The following is a 22,251-nucleotide window of genomic DNA, read 5'->3' on the forward strand; positions in this document are numbered from 1 at the left end:
TTAAAGGTCTTGTTTTTGCCACCAACAGGTTCAGATGGTTATTATGAGTGTCTTACAACATTACAAAAAGAACCCTACAGAGAAACGAAACGTTTATCTGTGCCTTTTGCTTGTTCTGGTCTGTTTTATGTCCAAATCTCACTTAGTCTCATTCTGAGCTCTCAGGGACTTATTCACATTGCCGAAATTGGCTCAATATTCAGCCATGACATTAAAAATCTAATAGTTAAGAGATCCACTTTCTGCACTCCAACACAAAAAAAAAAAACAATAGTTCAAGCACTTCTTTCCCTAAATCATCTCACATGGGATTTGAGGACGAGACTTCTCTTTAAGTGTGACTTGGACACAAAACAGATTGGAAGCAAAAGGTAAAGAAAAAATGTTTCATTTCCTTGTAGGGTCCTTGTAGCTGTAATGCTGCTAAATGCTCATGATAACAATCTGAACCTGTTAGTGGCAAAGACAAGCACTCTTGGACATAAACTTTGGATGCACCTTCATGGAGTGTTTACATTGCAGCCCATTTCGCCTCTGCCAGCTGCAGTGGCCTCTCTCAATACTGGAAGTACTGCAGTTCCTCTTTAAGTATAAACAGTACAGTCAAGCTATAATAGGGGAAAGTTAAATTCACTATCAATGCAAAGATCTGTCTCGGTCACAAAGTTTGAGGATTTTGCATTAGTAGTACTTTTCTTACAAAGTTTGATCATCTACTAATACAAGTTATTTAATCAAGCAAAAATACCACATATTTACCGGTTCTAGCTTCTCATGTGTGTGATTCACTGCTTCTAAGTGTTATATAGAGTTTTAGAGTGTTGTTTGGTAAAACAAACTATTGGGAAGTGTCAAATTGGGTTCTCACAACTTATAAGATTTCAAGGTCACATTTTTTTGTACTTTTTATGGACTAAAAGATAAACTGATCAATAAAAAGAACATTTAACAGATTAATCCATAATTAAAATCATCTTCAGTTACAGCCGTACTTGGCACTTAAGTTGAACTTGATCTAAAAGTCTTAAAAACAGCTGTGTAACCGAGACAAACAAAAGCCTTAGAAGCAAGGTTACACGATAGAAGAAGAGGGCAGAAAACAAATAAAATAAAACCATAACTCTGACGGTGTGACACTAACTGTGATAAAGTTAAAGGTTAGAGGAGATAGGAAGGATTTTAACGCGGAATTTTATACATTTTACACAAACCCTGTTTACAGGCCTAGGGGAGTACTAAGCTATATGTGAAAGAAGTTGTATAAAGCTTTTTGTGGCTCCAGAGGGAGCTGTGTGAAGTCTGATAAATGGCCTGAAGTGATGTCACTTAATCAGTGATGGTCGTGTCTGAAGACTACAAGTTTGTGAAATGAAAAGAATCTGGGGATGTAGAGTTGGAAAGAAGTGAGTTTACCAGTCTTCTAAAGCCCATTCTTCATCTCATCTCCATGCTGAAGGCTACTAGCATAGCACACCAGCACATCTGACTGAAATGTTGGCGATCAAGTTGATTTGTGGGTGATGTAGGTGGCAAGTTTTAACAAGATAGAAGAATACATGGAATAAAAATGAGGTATCTCTGGTTCTGCTGCAAAATGCTTGTCGAAATAAATGTTGGCATTGTATGTTTCTGCTAACCATGGACGTGTTAAATTTGTACGGGTCATATGTAGCAGAGATGTTTAAACTTCAACCTTAAATGTCTTTCACATTAACGTTTAGAATTTTAGGTTGTGCGAATGGCTATGGCAAGTGTGTGGTTAGGTATAAGCACAGAAACCACTTGGTCAGGGTCAGGAAAACATTGTGTTTTGACCAGAAAATACCTGGTTCTGTTGCAACAAATGGCTGGAATGTCCCAAAGTGTCATTAAAATACCGTTTTTGTCACAACATACGCAGCTTGAAATGTCCTGACATGTCCTTAAAAATTACAGTGGCCCTGAGGGTCAAAACACAACAACATTTCCCAAAACATGACATTCCACAAGAAAACACAACATTTGTAGGGTTTTCTGAGATATTATTGGGTTTTTTTCTGAAATGTCGTGTTTTGGCCCTCAGGGTATACGTTAAAAAAATGCCTATTTTTGCTGCAACAAACACAACTGGAAATGTTGCTTTACAGCATTAAATATTACAGCTTTTGTTGTTTGTTGGTCTTAAACAGCGGTCTGCTGCTTGGCTGCAGACCCAGCGCGGTGTCACTGTATCTGACCCAAGTTTCTACTCCTGATGAGAAACTCATATTCGAACACATTCATGGTTTGCAAAATCGTACAATGCAAACATTTTATTCTGGTGACTGCATTTCCTATATGAAGCTCAGCGTAAGTTCAATCACAAAGACAGTATTTGTTCTCATCCATTCACAACTCTCTCCCTCTTCACCAGGATCTCTATCAGCCAATTAGGATACTACTGCAAAATTTTAAATCTGCGCTCCTCTGCTGCTGTCAGTCGTCATTTTTAGGCAGAATAGTCGTGTCCTCCTCCACCCCATTCACCTCCAGCCATCGCATCCAGAGTCCAGGACAAGCTCAACAAAGGCTCATTCCTGTACTCATCCAGATCATCAGCACTTCTCCATCTTCCACTCATCTCATCTTCACCACCTCTACCACCACCAGCGTCTAGACCCCAGGGGGTTCCCTATTCGACTATGGATTCATCACCCTCCTTAATCACCAAAGACTTTCCATATTCTTCATTCTTATGAAAAATGTTAATGCGTTAATGTGAATATTAATAAATATACTTTTAACTATAAAACGAGTCTCTCCTGTTTGAAATATACTATATATGTGTGTGTGTGTGTGTGTGTGTAGTAAAAAGAGAACATACAGATACGTATAGCTCACAATATGCACTGCAAAGCGGTGCTTGGCCAAGTTTTTGAACTCATTAATGTTACATCCTTAGCATTACTGCCAGGGATGTGGCATGTTCAGTCTGATCACATCATAATACAAGACTGTGTGGATGTTAGCTCACTGTGCCTTATGCTGTTGCCAATATGCAGAGATGCCTTTTGTAGCTTTAAAAACAAATTCTGACTGGGCCGCTCTGCACTCCTCCAGGTCTCATCCTTCTGTGTTAATTTCACACTGGTACTGTAATATGAGGGATCTGAAGTTACACTCAGGTTCACAAGAGGTTAAAAGCTACATTACTTCTAAAACCAGTAAAGTGATGCCAGGACTGGTGTGATTCTGTTTCTTCTGTTGGCAACAAATAAAATCAGAGCAGTTTGCACACATTGGAGCATCAAAGAGACTTCTGATACAGATCGGAATAAAGAGAGGCAGGAGAAAATAAAAGCCTGAATGTCTCTTACCAAATGGATGAACTACAAAAAATGGCTTTGTTGAGGAAATGAACAAAACAGACCTACACAAGCCCCTTTGTCTGAACATCACTGTTAAGATCACCATCAAAGCTGAATCGGTAGCTGACAGCATTATGCCAGCTGATACAGTGCCACATCAATTCTGAAACAAGTTGAAGGCTCAGCTATCTGGTATTCTGGATTTCAGGGGTCAGAGGCAGCAGATATAAAGGGCTCTTTAGATCCAGTCCATTAAAGAAAAGCTCCACGACTCTTAAGTGAGTTGACATTTATTTTTGTTTGAAATGACCGAACAAAAGATGACTCTATACCCTGATCAGAGGGAGGATGGCTGAGCACCACTCACACTGAAGAGCTGAGTGAACGCAGGAGCCTGAAAGTGGAAGAAGGCTGTGACAGAGCCAAAAAAAGAAAACAATCAGGGTTCTTTGACACTGAAAGCAGAAAGTACTAGAACTGAAATCCATTTTGATAAGACCAGCTTAACTTTTTTGTAATTTTTGTTTCATACACAAACAGAAAGACAGACAGACAGAAACAAAGACAGCCAGACAGACAAATGCGTGAAACACTTTTGCTGGCAGTTAATGTCAGCCTGCTGTATTCTTTCCTGCTTGAAAGGGAACTGACTTGCTGGGTGCCGACAGTATGGCTACCTGCCTCTATTCTGCCTCTAAGTGGCAATACCATGGGTGTTGTGGGAGAACTGGATACAGCATTTGCGACAAAGCCCCGTTCATTCTTCAAATGTTTTTTTTTGGCCCACAGGGCATCATGTGATGGACCCTAGGAATTGCAGTACCACTGTCTGGCCACTATGAAAACTGGCTTCAAAGCCTGGTGCACTTCCTGGGGGCCTGGGCAACATCCCTTCAGACGTTTGCTAGGCGCTATCATTACCCAAGCCATTGCTGCAAACTAGACAAATGCGGAAGGAGAGTGACTCAGCCCTGACACGCCTTTGTTCCTATATTCCGAAGGTAGGCTACCTGTTCCAAATAACAATTACGTATTTCATGACTTTTGTATGCTATTTCATCATTAAATTTACGTCTGACAATTTTTGAGGCAAGAAATCAACTTTTTTATCTTGAATCATAGCAGTTTCACAATTCACAAAAAACTAAATTTTCAGAGTTGAGAAGCTTCTCATACTGGTGCTAAACCAAGCTCATATCTGGGGGGTTTGCAAGCTATCCAGCCTGTCAGTCACTCTCACAGACCCCCGTTGTGAGCTGGCTGGAGCTCTCAAGAGACCGTACTCACAGACAGAGACAATGGACTACTGATTTCGCTCTAGATCGAGTTTTGCTTCAATGTTTCACATTATCTTACTTCCAGTAGCCTAGAAACAAAACTGAGAGTTGCTGTGGCTGAGTCCCTTTACTTAGCAGGATGGAGAGCATTATAGCTTGACTCATGTTAGCGTTTAGCAGATGAATGCAACACATAGAAGGGTATAGCCAATCAGAGGAAAAGGAGGTAACAACCAGTGCTTGTTAGAAGACGAAAGTAAAGTTGAGGCTACGCTTTTATTTTTACATCATTACCATCATATGACACTCGATGAATTAGCATCCGACTCTGCAGTCCCCCTCAACTCTTTGAAGCTTTACAGCGTCTTTCAGTTCATTATTTTGCTTTCATGGCTCACACCTTTAATGTTTGGTTCAGACTCACAGCTCTCAGTAGCAGGGACAGTTTTAGAAAAAAAGGCACTCAAATCTCTCTACTTACTTGTACTTGCACTCGCAGTATAAAACCTGTCCAACATCAAACGGCAGACAAAGTTAGCAACTAGCTGGTGAACGTTCTGGGGCATTTAGCAGCTCCAAAACAGCGTCCAAACCAAAGCTAAAAGGAGAGTGAATATTGGACTGAAATCACCTTCAAATGAATGTCAATGTTGGTCTACATTTGCTCTATGTATAAATAGGCAGTTGTTTTCTACCAAATTTTTCATTATCAACTTGAAATGCTTTCTTGAATGGGGAAATTATGTTACAGCTGTGGCTCCAATTTCTTCTGTGTCCACTGATCTACAGCTGAGGGAAGAGTGTGCATAAATATTGCAGAGCAGATATTTCCAACCAGAGGTACTTTTACCCTCGAGGATATTTCTGCAGTTGTCAGAATGACCTTGGGAAGACTGTAGAGTAGCACAGCACTCCTATGGTCTAAGAATGTCTAGAAATATTAATATATATGAACAACTCTCTCCCAAATCCAAAAACTAGAGTGCTAAAACTCAAATTTGTGATGCCACCAAGTATAAAGTTCGGAGTTGCTCTTTAGACAATAAATTTGGAAAAATGTTATAGATGACACTGACAGCCCGCAGGGGAATGTTCCAAGTATATGGCTACATTTTCTGTTTTACAACTAAAAACACTACAATAAAATAAAGGTGATTTGGGTAAATGAAAGAAAGAAAGAAAGAAAGAAAGAAAGAAAGAAAGAAAACAAACCTTCTGTAAATCCACAAAATCAGGCTCCCATTCATTGTCTATGGAACAGCTCCAGACTTTATACCCTGCAACATCACAAATTTGAGGCTTCCTTCTCTGGTTTCTGGCTTTGACAGAGAGTAGCTCATGTTCACAAATATTGATTATATTCTCCTTGGCCATGGGAATAACATATTGGAATTCTTAAATTAGGTGGTGTTCCCCTTTAAATAGCATTACCACTGGGCATGAGGCTAATCTTTTCATGTCCCAATGATCAATAAATTCTCACTTAAGACAGGCAGACTACACAGGACATATCTCACACCAACCTGAGTCACCACATGCTGTCACTGAGAGTTATCAGGCAAGCAGAGAAGTGTAAACAGATAGAAATGTCATGGTTAAACAACACCCCCTTGCTACTCCATTTTATGTGAAACTACACGCACATAGAATAGATGGAACAAACATTCCCATTCAAATTAACAGGATAGTCAGAGCAGTGGCCACTATTGTGTGTACTGTTGCCATTATACACTTGTAAATAATTCCATTTGAGACAAGTTGTGATCATGCTGATGTGAGGTTTTGCAGGAACACCAAAACAAGCACTGGGGTATCCTAGTACATTTTCAAATAAATAACAATATGTTACTTTTAAAACATTACTGTTATTATTATTTTCCAAGACGCAATCTCTGGGGCTGAAAAATGAAGTCAACAAGAAAGTGCCAAAAACTGCAGTTCTTTGAATAGCCGCTTAAGGCTGGCTCCAGAAGCCAGTCAATCCCCATAGACTTCCATGTTAAAATGCCCAATTTCACGGCAGAAATAAACATGTTTACAGTCTGGGACAAAAACGGTTTTGGTCTCTATAGCTAATTTTCTCCTTTTGTGACAACTGTAGGGAGGATGAATTTTTATATAACTCGCCTCTTAACATTTTATTAAGGCTTAAAGTTACGCATTACTAAGGGCGGGCTGTTTTGAGTGACAGGTTGCTTCTCAGATCCACCCCTCGCTCCTCCACATCTCCAGCCTCTCACCCAAATATGGTCACTTCTGGCTCCAAAAAACCAAAGATGGCGATGGCTGAAATGCCAAACTCAAGACTTCAAAATGGGAATCCACAAACCAGTGGGTGACTCCATGGTAGCTACATCCATTATTTTTACAGTCTATGTTATTTTCCTGTTTCTTTTGTAACCATTATTTGCATGTTGAAAATTATGACCTTAGCTGCTTCCGAAACAAGTGAGAGCTGCTAGAGGCAGAGAGAGACAGCGAGGATAGACAGTATATTGACTTCCATCTAATTCAGTGAGTTTAGGGTTTATTACAACCAAATCATAGTGTGATTATTGGAACAGTAGCCGTTTTTAGATAGGAATTGTGCAAATTTGCAGGAAAGCCCAATCAGTCTTCTTTCAGCATTGGCAGTATAAAAGCAAAATCGGGGAGTGCGGCAAATTTCCGCCTACCTACTTTTGTTTATACAGAATGCGCCTTTTTCGGGGGAATGGGGGGCATGAGCAAGGAACAAAACGTGTAGCTCGGCGTGTGACGTAAACAGTGACGTGGGAGGGAAGTCGCGGTTAGTCAGGCGGCGGTAGTCAGGCGGCAATAGTCAGTCCTTCGGCGATTCTCTCTTAAGTCGGCCCGTGCTTCACCGTTCCTGTCATCTGACGGTTAATTGTCTCTTTGTTTGCGAGTGCAAGGAGGGCGCACAGTTCCTTGTCTCCCCAGTTGCTCATCTTTACAGTGTCTGTCAGGTTTGCGTTTCCCCCTTGCTACTAGCTGCTCGCTAATTCCTGCTATCAGCTGTTTCCTGTTTATCCACTGCCAGTGGGTCGCAAGTGCGGCGTCATCAACAACTCCTCCCACAAGTCTTCAACAGCCCCTCCCGTTGCGGAAGGCCGCCTTGTTCCACAAGTCTTCAACAGCCCCTCCCGTTGCGGAAGGCCGCCTTGTTCTTTTTAAACTGAAAGGGTTCGGCCAATATGACTACCCTACGAGGCGGAAAATTGGGCACCTCGGATCAACTCGCCAATCCGGCTCTGTGTGTCTAAACGCTCGCAGCTTGCCGGCAAAACGGCCCAACATTTGCGGAAAATCTGGCAGTGTAAAAGGGGCTAGAGAATGAAGTGTGTTTTTAGAGTTAACAAGGTAATTAAGCCAACATCAGACTCTTCTCATTGTCCTTATTTTTCGTCCGAAATTGTCACACAGTAAAAAATAAATATGACCGTATGTTGCGTCAATAATGTTTGCACTATTTCTGACACAGAAACTTCCGTCCATCGTTATAGTTATTTAGAAAGTTGTTTGACCAAAAAGCAGTGAAGAACATGTGGCATAACCTGTTAGGATACATACATTTGCAACAAGAGAGAGGAACAGGTTGCACTGTATCATTTCATAACTCCTCATAACGCCTACTTTCAACAGGTCAGATAGTAAAGTTCAGATAGATGATTATGACAAGGAGAAGAATGTGGACTGCACACAGACAGAGAGGGAGTGAGAGTGTGGAGACAGAGAGGGAGTACAGCGCAGCCCCTTCAGATAACCGGCGGTGCCAAATGCAAGACAAAGGAGAGAGAGGCTACAGCTAGGGAGGTACCTTCAGTGGATAGAAGCAAGTGAGCAAAATACGAAATAGGAAAAATACAGACTTTGTGTGCCAAGGCCTTTAATTTGGTGAAACAGAGAAATTTTGATTGGCGTATGGATGTATTTTTCTGTTAATTTGGAATATAGCTGTAAGAAAAAGCTAAAACAGAGCTCTCAAACCAGTGAGTGTGACACACTTTACAGCCCTACTGATGTGTGTTGTCACCATAACAAACAACAACTATCAGCACTGTCTTTTGAGCTAATTAAATGACAACGACAAACATTTCAAATTCCTGTCTATCTGTTCTATTTCAATAGTTAGATAACAACCTGCTTTAAATCCATTCAAAAGGCTACGAACCCGTGCTACAAAGGGATACAGCTAAAATGGCACAAATCAGAGAGCTGGTGAGGAAAGGAATTAAATAATAGCAGACACCAATTTGAAATGAATGGCCATTCATTTGAACATGCATACCCGAAACCTGAAATAACCTGGACTGAAACAAAAAAATCCATGACGAATTACATCCCTAAGTATAGCACAGAACACTGCAAGAGCAGCACAGTGGGAGAAGAAGAAGAAGGTATCCTGAGAGGAAGGAAAGCAGGACAGCACTGCCTTAAGTAAATTGGTTACAGAGCACAATGAGACCTCTTCTAACCAGAGCTGGGAGGAGGAAACTTCATCCACATCTGCTGGAGTCTCAGCTGGCCTGGCAGAGTCTAGGCTTTAACTGGATTAACAACAAAAGCCGAGCTCAATAACTAATAGGCCTCTTCTTCCTCCGCTCTGTTCCTTCTCTGTCTGTACTCCATTCCCCTCTATCCTCCTCTCTCTTCCTCTCTTTCTATCTCGCCGTCTTCCTCCTCTTTTAGAGTGAAGCAGAGAGATAATGCGGAACACTTTCATGCCTTCTGCTGAATTAAACATGGAGAGAACAGCTTGTACTGGGTGCTAAAGCCGGAGTAAAGAGAGAGGGAATATGAAAAAGAGGGATATATACAATTCCACCCTTGCACAGAGGTCCCTGGAGTGCTGCTGAACACCTCTTTACAATTAAAAAGATCTGTCGCCGATAGACTACACTGAGGAAAGCTAAACAGGACAGCCATTTTTTTACTAATTGGCCGGGTTGAAAAGGACTGTCAGTTGTCATTGGGTGGAAGCAGCCAATCGCCAAGTCGAGGGGTGGCACAGCGTTCAAAACTACTCCTCTGAGGCTTCCTTCCCACCTCCAGCTTTCATTGTCGGAGCTGTAAATCCCATCTTGCCAATCTCTTATTCCTTTCACACACTCTCTGTCATCTTTACGCTGCAGCCAACCATTTGGGTTCCACAAGTAACAAATCTGCCCATCTCTAACTCCAGGCTCGATGGTGAATAATTGACAGTGTTTCAAATGTTCTCGGTCTCAGGTGGTTTACAAAAAAAAAAAAAAAAAAGAATCCGGTGATGTCTTCTCATCCTCTCGGCAGGGGCTGAGGTTTCAGTTTCTGTTCTGCCGCTAGTCTTTTTTAACTCTCGATTTCTCTGATCTGAGAAGAAAAAGTCTCCCTTTCTCTCCCTTCTCTCCCAGCCTATTTGGTATTCCCCAGACGGAGTACCAAGCTACCACCCTCATCCTCCATCCTCCATTCTCCCCTCCCTCCGTTCCACTCTCTTTCCCCCTGACAGAGCCAAGTGACCTGTTACAGCGTCCTCTGCTTAGCATGGGCGCCACACTCGCGGCAGCAAGGACAAGACTTTACAGGGCTTGCGTTCGGTACTGCAGCCTCCCAGAGCACACGCCATGTAAGGCGGGGCAGCAGACCAAAGATCAGAGAGGGATGCTTGTAACTAGCATGACCCCATTTTCGATTCACCGGACAGGCAGCATGGACAGTCTGTTCCCCTCTCTACAAAACAGGAAATTCAAGAAAGTCTTATTTAAGAATGATTGAATCTTGTGTCTTCCCTTCAAAGATGAATAATATTGTCGAGCACCATTTGAATTACGCCGATAGATTTGCTTTAAGGTTGCATTTCAGTCTTCTCGTTAAGTTCCTCGACATAAAGAAACACATCTCTCTGATAGTCTCTTCTTAACTCCTCTCTCCTAAATTTAGCACATAAAAAGATCCAAGAAGCTTTGTGTAGTTCCTGCATGTATCAAGTCTTTACAAATTTTAAGGTCAGATATGTTCCATAGTGGCCTGGTTTTTACTTTATGAAGTCATTTTTGCTAACTCTATTCACAAATATCTGGTCTGACAGCACATTTCTCCAGATTACAGAATATTTAGACTTGTTTGAAGAAGTGGATGTTTTGGAATGAAGGCACAAAATTCTTTGACCCCATTTTTGCATCTGAAAGGCATACAAATGTGATATGCATGCATGTCTTATCTGGATGAGAGAAATTCGTGGCAGTGCAAGGCGGAAATGCTCGCACATTGCATCGTGGTTGGATCTCACAGAAATGCAAAATGCAATCTCTACAGCATGACCAAGCATATTGAAAAGCCATCAAACTCCACCTGCTCCTGCTTCCTTGATGCAAAAGCAACAAGTACCAAAAAGTCCACCAGTTTCACCTAACATATTTGCATGTTGACATCTGATCACAGTGCAGGTGGAATTTAGAAAATGTTTTACGGTACTTTAACCTCTCCAACTCGGCAAGGATGCCGATGTCCTCGCTCTACCCTCCTCCTCTGTTAAATGGTATCTCCCCAGAGCAGCTTAAACACACAAAGTCCAAAATCGCGATGAGTGGTGACAAGTCATGTCATGCAATGTTTTTTGACGGGAAAAGTTAAAGGATTATTTGCGATCTTATGTGGAGCTGTTAGCAGGGACCTAGCTGGTTTATAAAAGGTAAGAGTCTCACTCCTACCACAATTTTTGGCTGAGATATGCCATCTAGAAAGTGGGATCATAACTTTCATGTTTCATGTGGCTTTATTCTGGTGATATTTTATGATGTTTCTGTGTCAAAAACAACATCAGCTATCACAATCGCGCCTGATTTCAATGCTGTTTGAAGCTGGCTGAGTGTTGTTTGATCACTGACATTACTGTTTTGAAGCCGAGAGGCCGGCTTATCTTTTGGAGCTCCGCCTGGATCTTTTCATGGAAAAACACTGTAGAATGGTCATACTTTGTGCTTTCTTCTTCAAATTTGAAACAAGTGTTCATTGATAGTGTGCCTACAGCCCCATACTGTCATTTACCTCCACCGATGAAGCCACAGACAGTTATTCATCCTGAAAAATATTTTTTATTTTAGGCGGACCAAAATCTTCAACTTTTTACTGACTTCAAAGGCCCATTACTGTCTCTGTATCACCTAGAGTGATTCTGACACTTTCACAAGAAACTTTAGGGAGTTGTCTTTCTGGCAAGACCTCATGTATGCATGTAGTCAGAGCAGTTCAGAAGCTACTATCATTTTAATTTGGGTATGTCATTTTAGGCATTTTTTGCTACAAAATGGGGGTGGAGTGTTACACGGTGGTTAACTTGTCTTGTTTTGGCGTCAAACACCCGCTGTTCATGGCACTATCCTGGCTGAAAATGCAGCAATGTCTTGGTAAAAACGACCACTTTTTGTGGCAGTATCCCCAGTGGAAAAACAACAACAGGTCACTAAAAATCACCTACATTTGATGCCTAAAAGTCACTGAGAAAACAGTGACTGGTTGCTACATAACACCCACACTGGTTACCTGAAAAGCTGCTGGAAAAACAGCCATGGGTCACTAAAAAAGACCCATGCTTGATGCCCAAAAAGTTGCTGGAAAAACATTCGAGTTTGGTACATGAAAAGCAGCTGCAAAAACAGCAATGGGTCGCTAACGCTCAATTGATCTTGTTGTTTGCTGGTCTCAAACAGTGGTCTGTATCTTGGCAGGCATCTCGCCTAGGTGCCTATGTGTCTAGGTGTCATACACTACTTTACTTCAGAAAATGTTGATATGATACATATGGAAACATACAAATGTAATGTCTGTAGTTTGCAGAAACATGCAATGGCAACATTTTCTTCTTGTGACTGGGCTGACTGCACGGTGGGCAAAAGTGTTATGTAATGGGAAGCTTCCAGGTGTGTGGAATTGTTTGACCTTGAGGGAGGTTGTTGGGACAAAGGGAGCATACTTCTCCTTGAGTTAGCAAAACGTGAAACATGTCCTGTAGCAGATCTGTTGAGGAGGCTAAATATCCCAGAGCAGGTGCACTACACTGCGCCGTGCTGTGAAATATGCTGAGGAGAGAAAGAGGTATGGGAATCTGGTATTTATAGACTGATCACACAGCCCGGCTTAATTAATTACCAGTTTTTCCACAGAGAATTGTTTCAGAAAGGTTTTTTTTTTATTGAAAATGGGTTGTGCAAAAACAAAAGTTATGACTGTTGATGAGTTTTCTCACTAAGGCTACATGCACGCTACAAGATTCTGGGACTAATTAGGCGCCAAAGTTGTGATCACACTCCACTGTTTAGAATTATGCCGCAGCAAGAAATCCCCTGGAGAAAAGATGTGCTGAGGCATACAATGGCCAAATAGAGGGTAAATGTGCTGGAGAGAGATGAAACTCTAAAAAGTCGGGGATTTTATTTTGGGGTGAAAATCATTAACATTTTAAACTCCAGTAAGGAAAGAGGATATTTTCCATTTGGGAAATGCAAGGAGTGTTTCAAACACAACATAAACTATCTTTAAATTGTGGGTTCAAATTGTAACCTGGAGACATTACATCATATATTTTTATCTAAATGATGAAACTCCAGCATAACGTGTTTCTTGTTTGTTCTGCAGAGTTTAAACGTCTGGATCTTGGAGCATGCATGCACCCAGCGGAGTTGAAAACACACTTCAATACTTTAATTTTAACTGTACTGCAGTGATACAATAAACAAGTCTTACTACACGTGAGGCAACAGAAGTTACAGTATGGCTGTTTCTTTCTTACTTTTGAGATTAATTGGCAACCTGTCCAAACACACTGCAAAACATTATGGAATGTCTCCACTGAAATGTACTGTAACATAGCAGATATAACTGTCTCATTTACAGAGTAACAGATTGCACAGTGTATAATGTTCAACAACAACTTAACAACAAGGGACCTGCTTAGAACTTGGTGGGAGTAGAGCTGAAACCAACTTTTGCATTTTAAATTTGAAACATCTCAGCTTTCTTATGACAAAGGGTCTGTTTTTAGATCTCAAACCCACAGAACAGTAGTTAGAATTCATTTTGAGTAATGGCATCTTAATCATTGTCACAATATTCTTACATCATAATGAGGCATGAGTAAATGAAATGAGACTAAGGTACTCTCATACAAGTATGAGATCATTTAGGGGTCAACAAGCCTGTTTACCCACTCTAAATGTGACCTTCCCAGTGTTGAAGATCATCACATTCATTAAAGATTCCCTTTTCAGATCCTTTCTCATAAATATTACTTGAACTAACATTATGTAAAAGTGTAAATACACTGTTGTATTTTAGTCACAGTACACTCGCCTGCAAAGTGACTCCAGCCGCCGAAGTTACTCGATCAAACACTTCATGTCTACAGTAAGTAAGTGTGGTTGTGATGTGACATAGTGAGCTTGAAAAGCAGAGGGTGTGCTCAGTTTGGCTGCTGAAGCATGCAGCACCAGTCTAGTTTGCTCCTCTTTCATTTCTCTGTTACTGTGGCCTTGCTCACATCTCTTTTTTTTCTAACTCTAACAGGCTCTTCATACATCTTGGAGGAGGTTTGCCTGTGATGATTTCTTTCCCAGAGCTTCTCTTTGTCTCCTAACAACCCACCCAATGTTAAAGAAAAGACAAGTGATATAATTCAACAGTTAATTGAGAAACTGCCCTTGTAAAAAAACAAATAAACAAAAAAAAAAACATGATGAGTAACAAAGCTGGGAGTCAATAAGGCAAATGTGTTCATCTCAGTTCTCAACTCGTGCTATCCATTCTCCACCGTTAATTCATTAGAAATCATTCAGTCTCCAAATCATGAAAATTCGAAATTGCAGTCTTCCAATGCAAAGGGTTCCCACACATTTTTACCAGAATAATTTCAAAACTTTTCCACAACTGTTTCATAATATTTTACCTAATTTCCATGACTTTATCTAAATACAAAGTGGGTATGCCTATATTGCAACATAGCCATGCATGATTACACACACATTTTCCAAGCATTTGTGGATAAGCAAACTGCCAGCATTTGCTGACATTCCCACAACCAACTAGCTGCATATGCCAAGAGATCAGACTGGCACGTAGCAGTGCTTTGCAAAACTTCAAGGCCACGCCCCCCTTTTTTAACGATAAATAAACGAAGGTCCCGTGGTTGTGATGCAATTTAGCGTGTGTTTGTGTTATAATTTTGACAAATTTGTGTGCATTTTCTTCTTGTTAAAGGAAATGACCACTTTAGAATGAAAATACAGAGAGTACTTACTGACCCTCATGCCGACGATAAGTCCAGTGTAGTTTTTTAACCCACAAAACTCGTTCCGGGTATTGGAGGATAACAGCTAGCCCGATTTTTCCATACACTTTAAGTGCATGGAACCCACGTCCAAAATCATTTTGAAAATGTACTAAAACTCCGCTAATGCATTTCCAAAAAGTCAGAACGGCTCGTCCGTCGTAATCCAAATTTGCATGCCGTGGCTTCAGGGCACTTGGATTACGACGGACAAGTCATTCTGACGTTTTTGAAATGCATTAGCGGAGTTTTATTACATTATCAAAATGTGGGTTCCATGCACTTCAAGTGTAGCTGTTATTCCGGCTAGCTGTTATCCTCCGATACTTCGAACGAGTTTTGTGGATAAAAAAACTACACTGGACTTCTTGTCGGCATGAGGGTGAGTAAGTACTGTCTGTATTTTCATTCTAAAGTGGCCATTTCCTTTAAACTAACATTTGTTTATGGACATGTCTAATAAAAGTTTTGCAACCCTTCTTGAACCTGCACGTCCGCGATACCTTGGAATATTGATCACCTTCATGCAGGGTCTAAAATTAAGACCTGCCAAGCACCAAATGCAGGTAGATTCTCCGTTTGGTGAGTAAATTTCAGATGGCTATCCGCAACACTGGCAGGTAAGTGTTTGTACCAAAATAGTCACGTAATGAAAAATTATGCCGACAGTCACTACTGGGTTTTGCTACTCCTAGACCGCTATTGTGCTGTCTGTGCCACACACAGAAACAAACACACCTTGTTTAAACAGTGCTGTGAAATGACCGTCTCAAGCGCCCCTAGTTTGCTGTACTGTGTACTGTATGTGACATAAGCTGATCTGCTCTCACTCTCTAAACTCTCACTTGCCACAACTGCTAGTTAATGCAGCACCCATACTTATGAGGGTATTGAAATAACACGAAGACCCCGTAGTTTAACCAAGGTGGCCAGGACTCCCTGGGAGAAAGGTTAAGATTAAATAAAAAAATAAAAAGTCTGTATTGCCTCCCTCATTGTCAATGGCAGGACCTTAGCCGCACTTTTTCCATTCTTACCTTTCACAATAAAAGCCCTAGATATATACTTAAAGTTGACATGACTTACAAGACATGCTTACCAGAGGTAACTTATGCACATGCTGAGGCTGTACCGATGATTTGTTCAATATGTTAAAATCATTTGGATTCAGATTTTGCTCTGGACATTTTTTCCAGCTTGTATTTAACATTGTGACGCCCCTCTCACCGTCTTTGAGAATGATCCAGCCAGCCTCATCAGGCAGTTGGCTGACATGGGAGGGTCGTTGCCATGATTAGGCTCACATGGGCTTCCAGGCTATAAAAGCTGCTTGTGTTCACTTAGTCGCTCCCTTTCTTCAGCTGACATCCACTGGGAATCACTGCTTTTGGTTTGTACCTTCAACACCTCCACAGCACACCTGACACACACCCTTGAATGGCTTTCATAACTGACTTTGCTGACCTACATACTCAGTTAATTTTGGTTTAATAAATTCTGCTTGTTTTAAGTAGATCTTTTGTGTGGACTCCCTTCTTGTCACATTCACTGACCCAGTTTGTGACATCATATATCTTATATCACAATGAAATGTACTGAAACAAATGTATGTGTGACGCAAAAGCAAATTTAATATTTTGGCTGGTAAAAACAAATATGTTTTCATCTACCAGTCCCCTTGGCTGATGAGTCTTAAAGTTAATTTTGGACACTCTCACTACATAATGGGCAAATATTTCATTTATAGATGTCCCGATCACGATAATAGTAATCATTAGGTAAGGTGTTGTCTGTGAATAACCAACCTGTTAATAGCCAACTGTTTGATCTACAGGCTAAGATTTAATTGAAGATGACAGTCTGATGCTGCCATAGTGTATGACTGTACTGCAACTGTCCATTAGCCATCAAACAGTAGCAAGTGCCGCTAGCATCATTTGTTCATTTACCACACTGACAGTGACAGTGAGTATTCAATTTCTTATGTTCCCTAGATCTCAGTGGAAGTTGTTTAACTTGCTGCGCAACAGCTTTCCAGCATTTTCCTGTTTCTCTTCAGATGTGACAGCGCATTTCTTTCCTCCAAAAAGGGGGCGTGGCCTTGGTGATGATGCGATGCTGATCTGATCTGTCTGTATCATGTGATACTGATCATGTTTCTACATAAAATAGACATGTTTTGGGATTTTTATGAACATATTTTAAACAATAGCCAAAACCATGAGAATTCCGAAACTTTTCTAAAGCAATCTGTTAATCATAAACCATGCCCAAACTTTTCCAGGAATTTCATGTCTGTGGGAACCCTGAATGCAGTTTTCAGTGAACTCTCTTGATGTTCAAGACAAACAATCCCACTTATTTTAAGAAAAGCTGCAGCGTCACCTTTAGATTTGCTGTGTACAAGAAACAAAGGTTTGGGAATTTAGGATTTCATTAAGCATGTTTCACTTTCTCTGTTGAAATGCGCCTTAGACCGTGTCTTTCTGTCCAATCAGAATACAGAACATGGAATAATCCAGTACATAGCCTAAGAACATTCTGCAGGACATGGAAAATGAATACATGAAATACAGCAGCCTCTGACAAAGCCTGTGAATATTTTGCCTTGTTGAATGCGACCCAGATAAGAATATAAATACGAGTTATCCCCTTCTCCCTGCACACAGCCATTGCGGCACTCGTCTAAGCCGCCCATTATGTAAATAAAGAAAGCAGAATGAGCGAGAGAGATGTAATGTGTGTGTGGGACAGAGCATCAGCAAAACACCCAAATGGTGCATGTGGAACAGAGGGAAATGAGATGGAGAGAGAAAAAGAAAGGCAGAGGAAAGGGAAATAAAGAAAGGGGAAATATAGGAGGTGAGAAGAGATTTAAAGGGAAAAAGGGGGAAAATAGAGCTGGAAACATAAAAAAAGCACATCTTTATTTTTTTTACCCATTAAATGAGTCATTACCGACCCAATGTGGTACTGTGTGAAACCCCCAAGGCTCCCGGTGCGTCTTTTCCTTAGCGAGATCAACACCATTACACAACAGTAACAACAACAACAACAACATCTACAACAAGAACAATAACAACAACTGTGCTATAGTGAGACGGCGCCCAATATATAGATGATGCACATCATTAACACCACAGCCAGCCACACATTAGCACGCACTGTTAAGTCTGTTATGTTACTCAGTTAAGTGGCCCCTCGCTCCAGCAGCACCCATCAGGAAACCAGTTGATGTCACAGGGTGGGGCTGGAACTCGAGTCACTGTAACCCCCCCCCCAAAAAGTTGTCACTGCGATGAACAGAAACTCCATCATTGTTGCCACTGCGACAAGTTTTTAAGTTTAAAACAATTCGGGTGAAGTCTCAGACCTGTCCCAAGAGTCTGCAGTGACAGCGGCAACATCCACAGAAGCCGTTTGGACAGTTTTGTGCAGAGTTCAACATGTTGATGGTGATTTTTTTTTATACACATATTTTGAAACAGCAAGGCGATTTCTGAATAGTGGTTATGGTGCTCCTGGTTTTGCAGATTTCTGCTAAGGTATAAAATACAATGTAGTCACTCAACACAATCACACACTAGCAAAGCTGAAGAAACAAGAACGTAGCAAGAAGCAGCGTCACATCAGAGTTGCTGTGGTTTTTGTTTGCAGTATTTTTTTGTTATATTCGGCTGGCACTGAATGAAATCTGCCTCCACGATTACACACAGTCACATATTCAGCCACAGTCCACTACACTGCCATCGAGTTTTCTTTCATCAGCTTCACAAAAACTTCATTCTGACTTTCTGTTTCCTTTTTTAATCATTTTTCTTTTAATCCTCTTTTTAGAAAATTACACAGTTGGTGTCAAGCAGAGAGGATGTAATTAATGGCATCTCTTTGATCAGGTTGAACGTGATGCAGGGAGGTGTTTAGCTGTTGGAGGCGATGTCGAAGAAGGCTGGCTTGAACTCCCCTTTTCCGCATCTCCTTTCACTTTTTCAGCCCTCACCTTTCCTTTCCCCTCCTCCACCCTCAGACATAAATGGCAGTTCGGGAAATGACGGAGCCGTCTCTCTGAGACTCCATGTCGTCGTCGAGGTACACGTCCATTTCTTCTTCGCCGCCATGGCCTCTGTGGACGTGATAAGCTGGAGGTAGCATGTTTCCACCTCCGAACCGGTCGTATTCTTCCTCCATGCTGTCATCCAGGTCGAACTTCCTCCTCTCGGCTTCATCTACATCGCCACTAAGGAGGATGTCGTGGGCAGACGGGGGGTTGCCGATTGAGGGGTGGTGGAGGTGATGGTGGTGGTAGTCGTTGGCCTTTTCCGTTAGAGTGCCTGTGGCGTCGCAGCCCTCACGATATGTGTAGATGGGCCCGTTGTTGTTGGCGCCCGTCCCGTTCTTACTGCTGCTGTTGCTGGTCCCGCTGAAGAGCAGGCGGGCTTTGTTGCCGTAGTCTCCTCCATTGCTGCCCCCGCTGCCAGTTGCTATGGAGTCCCCGCTGCTGGGGTAGCCACGTCTCTGCTGCCGGCGACTTCGGGTCAGGAGAACTGCAATGAGCGCCACAACCAATAGTAGGGCCAGGAGGGAGCCGATCACGGCACCCGCCACGACGCCGGCACTGGACGGATCCTCCAGGGCTTCTGCAGAGGGGATGGAGGGGTTGGAAGGAGGGATGGAAAATGGGTGGAGGAAAAGAAAAAAAGTGCAGCAATTGATGGCTGTTTCTTTAAGGAAATCTCGCTCAGTTTTGGAGGAGGTATTCACAGTTCTTCTTGTATTGTAAGTGTGCTGTAGTGATAGTAGTGGTGTCTTCCTCTACGTGTGTAACAATCCTCTTACAAGTGTGTAGTAATGTTCTTCTCAGTGTAATCCCTTGGTGAGGGTGCAGTCAGTCATTGCTGGGATCAGGCTGAATGGGACTCATTCACTCTCTCCCAGCGGCTTGTTGCGCTGCATTTCGCAGACATTTTGCTCTAAACACATGTCTGTCCAGCTGCTGGCACTTCAGTTTTTGTTGCCCCGCCCCCCTTTGCCAGCTGGGGAAAAGCCTTTATTACTGTAATGGTCCTTTGTTCTATACTTCATGTTGGTGTGAGCCAAGTTTGCCTCTCCACTCTTGTTTCAGTTGAAGATTGAAACAATAATGAGAAATGGGTCAGCAAAAAAGCAGTTTGTTTAGTGCCTCGTGCTGTCTTTGCCATGTGTTAGAGGTATCGGCCCGGCAAAGACACACAGACAGACAGACAGACAGAGAGACAGACACACAGGACAGACAGGCAGAGGGGTTATTGGAAGAGGTTCAGTTGAAAAGAGCACACAGTCACGCCTGGAAAGTGCCACAATGCTCGACATCCCTCGAGCCCTCCCATTTTTACCCTCTGTTTCTTTCTCAGCCTCCTAATTATACCCACCCCTCATCCCCTTTCTTTCCCTCTCATCCTCCCATCCTTTGCGTCCACTGCTGCCTCCCCATGCTTCTCTTATCGGTCAGCTACTCAAACCACAGGGCAGAGTGATCGCCTGCTGTCAACCCAGGACCGAGTCCAGATCTCACTGATCAGCGGCGCGCAAAGGTAAAAGGTTCACACTGTGGAGCAAGACTCATGCCAGGACATTTATAAGAGGATTCTCTGCAGGAATATGAGAGAGAAAAGAGGCCTGGCTCTGATAGTGTAGGATTTGTACAAGTGGATTCACGCTGGGCTAAAAAGAGGAGAAAAGAAAGTGTCAAACCAGGCAAGGAGAAGCATCGAACCTATAGAGCAGAGCTGCGCCAGGCCAGCAAATTTTCTTTGCTTCTGTGAATTGCATGCTGATTTTTCTTTGGGGTGCAGCAAGGGCAGCAGAACGCAGAACAGCAGGGAAATTTGAACCCTTTCCTGTTTTATGCAAATAACAACGAGGTTCTGCCAGCACTCCTGGCAAACACAGCAATGAATGCCAATCAAACAATCCGAGCTTGGCTGAAATGAGCACTGTGTGGGGTTACGTGCCAGGGCAGCACCAGTGAGGGAATGACTTTTTTTTTTTTTTCAATGAAATGGCGTAGAACATCAAATAATAATCTGTACAGTGCTGGTGACTATGAGTTATGTTAACAAAACCAGTGGGGGGATGTCACTATAAGTGTGCCTGGACTGAAAGCCTGTGATTCATACAAATTGTTCATTCTGAGGGTGAAGGAGAAAAAAGAGAAGGAGATGAAAGAGGAGGGGAACTGAGAGAGAGGAGAGAAAAACTACGGAGAGGTTTCTGGTAGAGAGACAACAGTTAAGAAGAGAGGTCCCAGTTTGATTTCAAACACTGTCTTGCTCTGGTCTCACATGGGGGATGCAGGAGGGTTATGCCAGGGTGAGACAGACGGGTTGGGCGTACAAGGCGGCGCTCTTGGGACAGGATATGATGTCTAAATTAGGGGACAGTGTCTGGTGATATCCAATTGAAGTGACAGAAGGCATTAAGGATGATGAATCCAACTTTGCCTGTCCTAGTTTTCTCTCTCTCTCTCTCCCTCTCCCTCTCTCTGCAAACTTACAGACTGGCAAGGAAACACAACGTATGAGCCAAAATGTTATTTATATTTATTGTGCCATTTATATTTTAGTCATTAGTTGCATTTATCAAGAGCCTGAGTGAGAGGCAGCTGAAAAATGGCCTTTTGTGGTGGGTCTTTGGTGGCTGTCTTTCTTCTGTTAATCAAGTGCTTAAAAATCTATCATTCTGTATAGGCTTTAAAGAACAATACTCCTACATAGGCCCATTACAGCTGCCATGTTCTTTTTTCAATAAATCACGGGTCACATGCAGGAGCAGCCTGAGCCAAAGCTCTAACATCAAACGCTGTGGGATTATAACTGATAGCTAACCAGAAATGATCTCGTGTAAGGGAACTAGTTACCTGCTGCCTATTCAGTGATCATGGCTAATATCAAACTACAGATTCAGAATTCAGAATTCAGAATAGCGTTAAGTCTTTGTCACATAATGGATATTCATCTTTCACATGGCTGATAAATAAGTAAACCACACTGCTAGCTGATTCTTTTGGAAACAAATTGTCAGACTGCAGCAACACAAAATTTGACTTTCATGCATCCTTAACCAAAAAGAAAAGAGTAACAAGGGTTGTGATTGGTTGAGGGAAAAATGGGACTGGCCTTTAGTGCCAGAGGCCACTGATTGGCCTTCAGTCAAAACTGAGAGTGAAAAACAGGCCATATAGAGATATAATGTTTCCTAGAAGCAGCAACCTCCGATGCTGAAAAATGAAGCCAAAAGTGCTTAAACGTGCATTTCCCCGAATGGCAGCTTGAGGCTGGCTCCAAAAGCAAGTCGGTCACTAAAATGCTCA

General features: G+C 42.1%; 1 protein-coding gene across 4 annotated transcripts in view; it reads right to left on the bottom strand.

Annotated features, from left to right (window-relative positions):
- Positions 1-22,251, bottom strand: part of pvrl2l (PVR cell adhesion molecule related 2 like) — a 433,542-nt gene that overhangs the window by 156,829 nt on the left and 254,462 nt on the right. The window contains exon 7 of one of the 4 annotated variants that reach the window (XM_050034265.1): positions 12,749-19,540. The exons of the other annotated variants lie outside the window; for them this stretch is intronic. Within the exon in view, the coding sequence (XP_049890222.1) occupies positions 18,927-19,540 (614 nt within the window). The 3' untranslated portion in view covers positions 12,749-18,926. Of the gene's footprint in view, positions 1-12,748; positions 19,541-22,251 lie in introns of those variants that run through there. 4 annotated transcript variants of the gene reach the window in all.

This window comes from Epinephelus moara, chromosome 22 (genome assembly GCF_006386435.1).
Source record: "Epinephelus moara isolate mb chromosome 22, YSFRI_EMoa_1.0, whole genome shotgun sequence".
Classification (NCBI taxonomy): domain Eukaryota; kingdom Metazoa; phylum Chordata; class Actinopteri; order Perciformes; family Serranidae; genus Epinephelus; species Epinephelus moara.